This window comes from Buteo buteo, chromosome 29 (assembly GCF_964188355.1).
Source record: "Buteo buteo chromosome 29, bButBut1.hap1.1, whole genome shotgun sequence".
Lineage (NCBI taxonomy): Eukaryota > Metazoa > Chordata > Aves > Accipitriformes > Accipitridae > Buteo > Buteo buteo.
The window spans coordinates 1,142,921-1,154,984 of NC_134199.1; the positions used below are offsets into that span (position 1 = coordinate 1,142,921).

The window sequence follows — 12,064 nt, forward strand, 5'->3', positions numbered from 1 at the left end:
AATGGGAAAAAATGATTGATAACAAGCAACCTTATTCTGTGTCTGAATGGCAAAAATCTCACATTATCACTAGAAGAAAATGAACATTCACAACTTTATTTATACATCTAAAATAATCACAGTAATACCAAGTATTACAAATTCACTGACCACATAGCTGATTTTTAAATTTAAATGTACATTATTATAATATGGATATTGCAATATTAGAAGAAATAATATAATGTCTTTTAAATATTCCAATATTTTATTTTTTAAAAACCCTGCAATTAATCATAGCATATTATTTCTAGAAAATATTTTCCAGAAAGTAATGCAGGCAAATGAATACAAATCTTAGTTGGTTTTTACAAACCTACTGCTAGAAGAAACTCTTTGTCAGCTTTATGGTATTCTACCCTGATAGTCTAGAACAATGCAGTTGTTCTAAAGCATCAGTCTCTGCAGAGTGTTGCTCACCTTGAACATGGTGCAGAGCAGCAGTTGGGGTTGAGTTTCTTATTACATCAGAACTGAGTGCAGAACAGAACTCAAGAGCCAGCTTGATGATCACATTTTAATAAAGTGTGGAAAAGTATGGTGAAAATAATGGTAAAGAAGAAAAGCAGTATACTCAGCTGGGAGTGACACAATGGTCCTGAAGAACTTGTAACATTCACAGCTCATGGTCCTTCAAACCTATCAGTAACTGTGCTCAGAGTAGCATCCTTAGAGTTTTCAAACATGTCATTGCCTCTAGTTCCTGTATGCTAAGTATTTCTGCATAATGGTTTTTGACTGTTGTTTTTCTTCCTGAAAGTTACATGCACATGACTTGTGAGTCCATGTGCTTCTCAGGGTCAGGCTTTATAAACATTATGCCTAATTCCAAAGGTACTAATTACTTTCATTTCATTACCATATTAAGTTACCAGGCAGGTCTTTTTTAAATCTTATGCTTAAGTGCTGTATGTGTTTCTTGTTCTCCAGTTTGGGTGCTTGAGTGGCAGTTATAGTCTCCAATATTCACTGTGTTATGTGCCTCGGAGCGTTGTTGGGCAGAGCTTGGTGTCCTGACATAGCACTCTAATCTGAAAATGTCACAGCAAATGTTAAAGCAAGCTGGGAAGAAAAGAAATTAATTTGGGCTGAAATATCTATTCTTAATAATCATTTCCAATAATGTAAGTTAATAGTATCTGTGATTATTAGGGGGTCCAGGTAACCTTATTCTGTAGATATTTGCTGTCATTGTAGCACTGAAATAGATTTTTCAGCAATATGTATTGCCTGTTCCAGCTGCATATCCTTTTCATTTTTAATGGCTTGTCTGTTTATGTGTAGGATAAGCCCAAACCTTTGTCTCAGGATAAAAAAGAATTTTCTGAAAAAATGCAACTTAATTCTTCTAGATTCCCTTACTTTACAATTAGAATGATTAGAGTTGCTTTTGCTTTTTACTGTCTGGGCTGTGCTGTGGCTGGGGAGCAGGTGTTGCAGCTAATGAGAAGTTCCATGAAGAGAGGTGGATGGAAGGACTAAAGATTCATTAAATTTAAACAGCTCTTAAAATCATCACTTATTCTATAGTGAGTTTTCTGCTTTCTGAGATCGCCTGTTAACTCCAAAGCTATTGTCACTGGTCTCCTGTAGCTTTTTACATTATTATTAGGGAGCAGGATAACTTCATGCAGACAGAGAAAACGTGTTTGGCTGCCTCTTTTCTGTATTCTGATTGCATACACACTGTGTCTGCTACAGCTGACCCGGCTGACATGTAGCTGTGATGCTCTGTCAGGATTCTGACAATCCAACATTCTGTGCTGTACAGCAGAGGGAGAGGGCAATATAATATAATATATATAAAATTATGTGTTTTATACATATGTATATAGATGGAGCCCATCCAAATAATAATTGAGGGCCTCTGCCCACAAGAGTGAGCTTTGTGATGTCTTTCAACCCTTGGTTTTAAATTATAGCATATATTTATAGAAAACAACTCCAGTGCAGATCTCCTTGGAGATCTCTTCCCTTTCAAGTCCACTCTTTCAGCATGGTGACTCAACATAGTCATTTTCCAGGCCACGGCGAAACCGAGCAGTCAGGGTACGGCTAATGACAATGACCCGGGGTGCCATGCAGTCCTCACGCCTGTGAAGGATGTTCCATATGAGAATGGCAGCTGCCAGTGTGGCCAAAAGACAGGCTCCAATGTTCAGATAGCAAGACCAGGAGAGGTTGGTGTATGGTCCGATGCGGTAGAAAGTCACCAATCCGATAACCAGAACAAAACCTGCAAGGAGAATGTGAGAATTATTTTTAATGAGTTATTCTCTTGAATTTCTGTAGTGGCAAGATGGCATACGTCAGCATTCATGAGTTTGTAAAACCTTTCTATCCCTATTATGATGTGCTGTATGTGTTCGTGAAGGCATAGTTGGGCATGATGATATATGCAAAGACTGTGTCCTGGTTTCAGCTGGGATAGAGTTAACTGTCTTCCTAGTAGCTGGTACAGTGCTATGTTTTGAGTTCAGTATGCAAGAATGTTGATAACACTGATGTTTTCAGTTGTTGCGAAGTAGTGTTTAGTCTAAAGTCAAGGATTTTTCAGCTTCTCCTGCCCAGCCAGCGAGAAAGCTGGAGGGGCACAAGAAGTTGGGAGGGGACAGAGCCAGGGCAGCTGACTCCAAGTGGCCAACAGGTATTCCATACCATGTGAAGTCACATCTAGTGTAGGAACTGGGGGGAGTGGGGGCGGGGGATCGCCGCTCGGGGACTAGCTGGGTGTCGATCGATCGGCGGGCGGTGAGCAATTGCGCTGCACATCATTTGTACATTCCAATCCTTTCATTATTGCTGTTGTCATTTTATTAGTGTTATCATTATTAGTTTCTTCTTTTCTGTTCTATTAAACCGTTCTTATCTCAACCCACGAGTTTTACTTCTTTTTCCCAATTTTCTCCCCCATCCCACTGGATGGGGGGGGAGTGAGTGAGCGGCTGCGTGGTGCTTAGTTGCTGACTGGGGTTAAACCACGACAGACTGGGTGCCTGAAATGGAGTCTTAATGTTAGGTTTCAATCTGTTCACTCTGATTAAGTTTCTTACTACCACTTAGCTGTATTTCACGTTGTGTTTTTTCCCCATCCTCTTGTCTCACATGCACAGATGTCCTCTTTCTTATTCCTGTTGCCAGCACAGAAAACTGGTATACTAATGATAATAATAATGAAAATATTTTATTCAGAATATGGTACACTCATTCTGAAACTTTAAAATGTTTATTTAAGGCAGGCTGCTATTGTAAACTACAAAGATGATGAATAGCTAAGTATCTTACAGAAATAATAATAAAAAAATAGAAGCTGAAAAAAAGGGAAGGTAAAATAAATGGGACTTTTATGGTCCTACTTTTTCTGCACTGGAAGAAAGTGTTATGAGGCAGGAGTAGTATCATGCCTTCAGAAGCTACCAAAAGGCAAGGTTTCCATTCCCTTCCTAACTTTAAGCACAGTAGTAAGTTCCCTAAAAGGTAGGTAATATTAGAGTAATAACACTGCACTTGTCTACCACTTCCATCCAGATGTCACAATGTGATTTGCAAAAAAACTGAAAAAAAATATTTTCCACATTCTTTTTGGTAGACACCACTGATAAATAGTGATGTTATTTCAGAGACGAGGAGTGACTTTTCTTGTCATGCAGGAGGTCCATATTAGAACAAGGGGCAGAATCTGTATTCCTTGACTCCTACTTCATATTACTAAGACTGCCCTTTCCCTGAAGAATGCATTGATAAGCACACAATTACTTTTCTGCTTTCTATTTATTGTATTAGTCTCTCTTCCTGTCCCTATTCTCAAATAAAACTACCTTTCAGCTTAATTTATACATGTGATTAGACCAAAACAAACAAAGAGGCAAAAGTGCCTCACTAACCGAAAAAAGGTTTTCTCTATTTTCCTACACACTTCCTTAACCACCAGCATAACACAAGAAATATCATTGACAAAAGGACCCCTTCATGAAGGAAAACTAGAATAAACAAAGGTCCATAAACAACCAGAGGATTTCTAGATACCATCTTCCTAAGTTCACGGGCAAGGACAAGTCAAGAGCAAGTAAGTCCCAGTGGCTGCATGCTGTCTTCTCAGTTACCTGTGCTGCTTGTAAACACTGTTCCCACAGATACGTGGCAATGCTCAAAAATGGTGTGACACCAGGCTCTGGTTCTTGATTTTCCATGAAAGAGCACATCCTGAGTATGCATTGTATCAAGTTTCTTTCTAAAAACAGTATTAGTAATGCAGTGAAGATGGCAAAGACAAAAATTATATACAGATGAAAAAAATAGAGGAGGGAAATGAAATATAAATAGGAGAAAAAAAAAAATCGCTACTTAAGTAGGCGTGACACTTTTACTGTTCTGAGAGTCAATAATGTGAAGGCTGAATCCCACTCCTAATAAAACAAGCAATGAATGAATATTAATTGAGGAGACATCTGGCATCCTCAGTTCTCTTGTGTCTACCTAGGAGGTGGTTTGTAACTCAGTTACTTGCTACACCTTTTCCTCCTGAAGTAGCACTGTCCCACAGGTGGCATGTACCAGAGAGGGTTTGAAGTGAGTCATCTCTTCCTAAGGATATATGAGGAGGAAATAGGTTCTTACAGGAGGAGTAGCTCTTTCCTGCTCTTTCACCACTCTGCAGTAGCCTTTGCTGTGAAAAAAAGTCTAACATGGATGGGTTTTAGGCTGTTGACTCAGTTGTAAGGACAGCAATTAATAATGCCTTGATTTTGTCATTAAGTCTAGTAGTTATTTAATGGTTCAGCTTAGTTATAAATGAACAAGTTTCATTTGGGAAAAATGTGGCCACATGGAGCACATTGAGTTGTGGAAATCACTGATCTATGCAGTAATTGTTTGCTAGCACTCCCAAATTGAGTCTGCAGGCTTACTTAGGAGGCCATTTTAATGTTAGTGAAGTTGGAGATGGGATCCCAATACATAGGTGGTCATCTAGCATTATTTCAAAGTATACAGGTTTGAAAGTTGCTTCTTGACTCCTGTTTGAAAAAATACTGAGTTACAGCTGAGGTAGTTAAGCTTGAATCTTCATTTTTTTCAGTAATCACTGTTGGACAACACACCTTATACCAGACTATGCATGCTTTTTAAAATCCTCATCTCTTGAAGCCAGGCAGATGTTATCTACATCCTTGGATGAACTGTTGAAGGCAAATCATGTGTCTTTGAAGGAATTAATTTTTCTGTATATTCATATGCTTCGCTCATCACCATATGAAAGTGGGAGTGTTCTCTCTTTGTGCATTCAAAATCCTCAGTGAAGTTTGCACATATTTTTTCAGCATTCATTACTTTTGTCCTTAAAGCCACAGTTAATTGTGCTCTTCCTTTTCTCGGATGTTTTCTTGAACTGCTTTTGAATTCTCATGACTTTGCCATTTGGTGTTATCTGGGCCTTGTATGACTTCAATCTATTTCTTTATTGTTAGCAGTAATAGAATACAAGAAGATTGCAGGAGAGCTGGGAAACAAAAGAGCTTTCCCTCATTTCCAGCATCATTCTCTGAGTTCAGTTTGTCCTATGGTAGAGAAGAGAGGGGGAGATCAGATCCTGTATTGTGGAATACATTAGGTTTTTTTAAACTCTCCTCTGAGATGACTCGGTTCCCCATCTGTGGAACTAAGATGAAAAAAACTTTTCTCCTGTGCTTTGTTTTGTATTTCAGGGCTTTGGGAGCAGAGCACGCTAGCTGTAATGTGCTTAGAGAGAATATGTCTCTCTACATCTACTTTTGAGGTCTTCAGGTTTTATAATACAGATATACACTGATAGTGCTTTGCTCTTCCACAGGTTGCAGTCCACTTTTCAAAGGATGATAGATACCATTTTTCTCATAAAGGTAGGAAATTGAGAGGAAGGGAGATTGCTTGTACCTCCTGCGGCAAGTTGTGGAGCTGTTTCTTTTCCTTCTGGTTTAAAATTTGCAGGAAGGAGGGTATTGAGGTACAAATCGAGAGACCCATCTTACTGATGAGTCTGGGACATGATGAAACTTTGTGTGGTCAGTTTTCCTTTCTGGTTTTCCTTTCAGCGCTCTTTTCCAGTTCACATACACTTTCACAGAGAGTCCAAAAAAGCTTTAAATAAATTAAAAAAATGTCTGAAGCAAGTCATAAAACCTTAAGCAGGAAGAACTTTGAAACTAAGCTGTGTGTACCAGTGACCTCTAAGGTACCAGGTACCTCTAAGGGACAGTTACATACATTAACAGTCCAGTTTACACTATCTTGCATTATTTGTTTGAGGCTCTCTTGGCAGAGGGAGCTTAGGTTCAGGAACACCAGTTACACAGAGTAACCATGATGCTATGTTGTGTCTTGCAGCTTAATTTCCAGTTATTGAATTGTGATGGGTGCTTTCCCACTGCAGGTTTACAGATATTTACTCTACCATTATCTCTAGCTTAGAGAAGTAGTGGATGCTTAGAATTTCTAGAAAGTCAGCTCTGCTTGTGCAAACCTGCTAGGAAAAACCTTTAGGGTTCCTGGTACATGCGAGAGCTGTACTCCCTTGGGCATGAGCTTTGCCCTATTCTTTGCTCATTTAGCCAAGGCAGGCAGCAGTGGTCTATACATGTTCCTTTATGGCACAGCAGAAGTAAATAAATACTGTATGAATATTTTCAATATTTAAACTTTTTTTCCAAATACCCAGCTTTTAATTAAATTACTTAGCTTTTTCTTTCTTGCTTATGTATCACTTATGGCCAATTACTGTCCTAAATGGCTACACATCTCCATGCTAGACTGGCCACCTTCATGAGCTCCCTTCCATCCAATGGAGCAATTATCCACCAGGAAAAAGCACTAAGGCTTCCTTACAGCTCCCAAAATAAAACTATTTATGCTAGAAAGACTATTTCCCTTCACAGGCCCTTTGCCTTAACCCTGATCAGGTGAGCAGCCAGTCACGCAAGAGGCTTTAACTCCTTTTGCAGTTCTGTGCCAGTGTCTGAGTGGGGGGGAAGTGGGAGATAGTGGGTTTGAATGCTCCCTGACTTGGCACATAACAGGACTGAGTCACTGGAGCTTGAGTGAAAGATGTAGGATCTGTTTAGAATACTTTGCTGCAGGCTAGACAGGAACTGACATTTAAGAAGAGAGAAAAACATGACAGAGGTGGGAGAGTTGGAAGCATGTTACTGTAGAGAGTTTCCATAATTAGTTTTACACTTCTGCCAGTGTAAGTGAAAAATGTCACTGTGAACAGTATTTTCCAGTGTTCTTATTTCATATTAGCATGACCTGATATTGGATTTATAAATGTAGGAACTCAAGAGCAAAAGGTGAAGAAATCGTACTGATTCAAAAAGTCTGAGTTTGCATAGGATGGTATTTAAATTTTGATGAATGTTGCTTTTGTAAAGATGATGTTGTGTGGAAACCCCCAAAGTTTGCTTGGAGAGATTTTGTCTGTAGTAACTTCATCAAAATTAGACTTCTTGAAGCAAAGAGCTCCAATGTGCTACTTTTGTTTTCCTTGCCCTTCGAGTGGTCGTCTTGTACACCAGCCAAGAATTGAGATGGAACATTTAGCAGCAAGTCTGTTCTCTAAATAACTGGGCAAACACATTCAATTCACTTATTTTTGCCAGCCAGGCCCTTTTCCTTCAGTGGTTTCTCTTTCTTGGGGAAAGCAGATTTTTAATTTTTTTATTTTATTTTATTACTTTGTTATATGGATATATCTGATGAGTGGTGTCTTCCTAGTTTGGATGAAACCTTACAGATAATTATGTGTGTGCCATTTGGTTGCAAACCCTAGTGTACTGATGCAATAATACTCAGTTTCTGTAAGTAAAGAGAATGAAACTGAAGTTTGAGTAATGTTTTATTTTTACTAACGTAGCTAAAGCAGGAGTATTTTCATGATACGGGTATCTCCTGTTTTGCTTACTGCCTTCACTATGAGTGTTATTAGCATTAGGAAATCTTTGACAACATTTTAATTTGTTGCCTTTGAATACTGCTAAGTATTCAATTAGTGTATTGCTTTTGTTAGAATTTAGAGTAGGAAAAATGGTGCTGGAATTCTGCTCCTACTGATGGTTGTGTAATATGGGTATAACTCAGTTGTTAATGTAAATACACCAATGCAGTATTTGGCTCTGTATTTGGAACAGTTAGAAGTACACCTATAAAAATTAACCTTGCATTAAGAATAGCTTCTATCTCCATGACTAAAACTCACTGTGGTGACTTTTCACTTTTTAGATAGATATTTGTAACATTGAGCAATGTCTGAATTTAGTTGCAGTATTCCAATACAATACCTGGAGGGAGTCAGTTGGTTTCCCAGACTATTTCCCATAGCTATCTCTACTAAAAATAACCAGAAAATTGCTCTACTTGCCATCACTCTTCTTGATCTCTTAATTGCAATACAGTTTGAGGAGGGCTGCAGGTGGGAAATACTTCTTTACATTTAGTTATGAAAATATTAAACATTTTTATCTGGTTTAGTTTCATTTTGTAGCAATGACAAGACTTTTAGATGCATGGCTGAATTTCCTTGAATTAATTTCATTACGTACATCAATCAATTTCAGATCATTTTATTGTGTATTGTCTAAAGTCTGCACAGAGGCCACATCTTTAAGAAATCTCATCAGGATTTTTAGTAAAGTACTTTATTTTCCCATAGAGCTACTGTTTATATCTAGTTGTTTCCCATCCGTGGCAAAACAAGCCTGGATGGGGGGGGACTTTTCCGCTGGGGAAGGAAACAGATAACAAATTCACTAGGAAGACTTTTGGTTGGGACAGTATTGACTGTGTGAGTGGGGGTGGGTTGGGAGAATGTTACTTTTTGAACTTACATTTCAGATCTGTATACTGAATTTCCTGTTTGACTGTAGCTGGCTGCAAGCCAACTACAGATTTTTAACATTTTAAAAGAACTCTTGTAGTCACTTTTTTACTTTGGTGATAGTTTTGGGTTTTTTTCCAGACACCCCTTGATTCACATTCCTCCTTTTTATTAGCATATCGATAGTGCAGTTGAAGAAATATGCATTATGTTTTTCCTGGGTCGGTAGAAAGTCTATACTCAGAGTTATAATCCTCCTCTTTACAGCCTGTGCTATAGGATGACTTTTGCTGCCAGGAAAAGGGAGAAGGAAAATAGAGCAGCCAGACTGTTGTTGAGAATTCACAACCCACGCTTGTGCAGCAGAACTGCAAACAGGGAGGGGAAATTTTTCACCCCCTTTCTCTACATACCCCATAAACATTTACAGGGAATGATTTAGCTGCAATGAGTCACAAGCCTGAATAAGCTGCTTGTAGGAGCTCAACTGTATTTATCAAAGTGAGATACATTCCCAAAGTGCAATTGCTCTAGGACTTATGTAAATGATTAATCAATTAATACCTTTTCCTGTGTCAGCTTGGCACAAAAGAGCATTGTTACAGTGCAAGGCAAATGTGGAGCTTCTGTAATAGTTGTGTGCTCTTTGTTGTAGCACCAGCTGAAAGCTGTAGAAGTATGTTTGCTTTGGTTTATAATGCCACAGAGACTTTAGTGATTTTGAGTTTTTAGTTGTACATTGTGGAATACAATAAAAATTTCCTTCCAAGGATTTTGGTAGAATGTAACATCTCTTAGAATAAAACAAGTTATGAGTAGCAAAGCTTCTCAGGGGCAATAAGACCCTCTTGTCCTTCACTTTTCACCACTGAATTACAATGGCTTGCCACTTGTGGTGCTCCTTGAGTTTGTCAGACTGTCTTTGTCTTTAACTTGATAAGGTTGGGAGATTTAGTCAGTGTAAAGCAGTGAATTCCACTTTATGTTGGTTGGAAGCCTTCAAAGGGAGGTGCAGAGCACTGTTTAACAAGCTTAGGTCTACTGACAGTGAACTTGCTTTTCTTGGTTACCTCTTGGAGGTTTCCTTATAAATTATGCCAGTCCTTGAACTGAAGTTTGAAAAGCATTCCCTATGAATTAGACACGATTCCAGTGGGGCAGCTGTTTAAATAAGGATAAATGTGCAGACTTTCACACTGAAAGTCAGCTGCAAACATTGCTTGGCACCTCGGATTCAGAGGCAGCTGGAGTCAATGAAAGTTCTGCTTTTGATCGTAGTAGAATTTGTTATCAGACACAGGTAAGAGCTCTTGTCAGCCTGAGCGAAAACAGTTTGTGCAGAGAGAAGCAGTCGTTGACAAGTGATCCTCCTGGAAGTTTCAGTGGTCATCTTCTGCCCCCATTTTTCAAGTGCTCTGTCCATCTCCTGATACATCAGAGGGTTAGAGTTGCATAACTGTGGATTTAGCTAGGCAACTCAGTTTGAAACTTTTTTAGGAGACATCTCCATGTATATTTAATATGCATGTTCATAAGCAATAGTTAATATTTGAGTTGAAGCACTTTTCATTTCACACACTTCTTTCTACATTGCTGCATTATTTCTAATGCTGTATCTGTCATAAAACATGTTCCTTATACTTGCATATCTGAATGATATTTAGCTGGTAATATATTTGTTACCATATTTCTAATGAGAATACATGCCCTTGACATTGAGATGCTACGACAAATTGCCTGCTACTCATATCAGTATTTAGACACAAAGAATATAAGCAGATCTTCTCCCTGCTGCAGTAATACCAGTTGAAGACTTCAACATACTTCTTGTGAGCTACTGCCCTTCCCAGTTTGCTGGTTCAGCTGCTCACGTGAACAGTTTCAGTCAAAATAAGTGGGATAAGCTTCCATATTTTAAGATCTTTGCAAACACGTTTCATTTTGCAAACGTGTGAAAACAAGGTTACTTTATTGTGACGTTTGTAGTCCACATAAAGAAGCAGCAAGTTTGGCACTGAGATGAAATAAGTATGAGAAATAATGAAAACATTTAGCACAAATCAAGCAGTCAAGTTCTGTCTTTCTGTTATGATTTTTAGGTTATTTACAGTGTCTCATTTATTTGCTTCCTTTTCAGGAAGTATTAGGTTTACAGCTCCATAGATTTCATCTTAGAACAGATCTGGCTTGAGGGTGTCATGAAGGAAAAAGGTGGAAGGAAGTAATAGAGAAATCAGAATCACATTGCTATCATGAGTATCTTTAGCTATATTCTCCAATGGCTGCTTTACCGGTCTGTTCTGCATTCAGATTTTCTGGATATCAACTAATCTAAAGTTGTAGTACCCAGAAGGAAGAGAGAAGGTAAATGGTCTAACAATTGTTTGATTTAGGTTTAATAACACAGAAATGAGAGTATGCATGAACTCAGTTTTCCTGTGATGCGTTAGGGGTCTGGAGTGAAACACACCGTCAGCAGAAAAACACAGTAGGAAAAGCTGGAATATAATGCTTGAAATTCAAGAGAGAGGTGAGACTGTAATTTATTTGACTGTAAATGACAAGCTCAGTAGGAGCACAAAACTTCTTAATCTTCAGGATATTATGTATTAAAGTAATTTAATGCTGAAAATGGATTGGCAAGAATATTAATCATTATGATTCAGTTTTATTCCAGTCTTGGACTTTCAGAAACTAGGATGAGATCTAATGTAAGGGATATTTTATCCTGGATTTTTCCCATTATGTTTCTAACATTTCACTCTAAAGTCTGTGATAATCACCATTATACAAGATCAGAGGCTTGGCTAGAGTCTCTTAAGGTCTGACCCAGTCTAGCAGGTTACTGCTTGTAGTAGTTTAATATTCTCTGAAGCGCTCTTTATTCCCTCTCCTGTTAGTATGGATTTCCCTTTCCAACTGCACTTCTGTCAGCTGCGTTATTCATCCTATATTCAGCACATGGAGTTTGTAACAGTCCCTTGGAAAAAACCAGAAAACCCAAAACCCTCTAGAGGGAAATTTCTGAGCATTGACACAAAATTCCACATACAACGCTGGTTCCATTTTCACCACATGCCTTTTCCAAAGCAAACAGCTTGCTTTCCTGTTAACTGGGAGGTGTGAGGTTGCGGAGCTTTGGAGCTGTGTGAATCCCATTGCTGTCCCAGGAGCAATGCT

At 38.5% G+C, this 12,064-nt stretch overlaps 2 protein-coding genes across 2 annotated transcripts in view; one reads left to right on the forward strand and one right to left on the reverse strand.

Annotated features, from left to right (window-relative positions):
- The window catches only part of IFT140 (intraflagellar transport 140), a 90,135-nt gene that overhangs the window by 38,644 nt on the left and 39,427 nt on the right, over positions 1–12,064 (forward strand). The gene's annotated exons all lie outside the window — the stretch shown is intronic.
- The window catches only part of TMEM204 (transmembrane protein 204), a 32,371-nt gene continuing 20,384 nt past the window's right edge, over positions 78–12,064 (reverse strand). Inside the window, exon 3 of the mRNA XM_075059483.1 lies at positions 78–2,275. Coding sequence (XP_074915584.1) covers positions 2,031–2,275 — 245 coding nt within the window. The 3' untranslated portion in view covers positions 78–2,030. The remainder of the gene's footprint in view (positions 2,276–12,064) is intronic.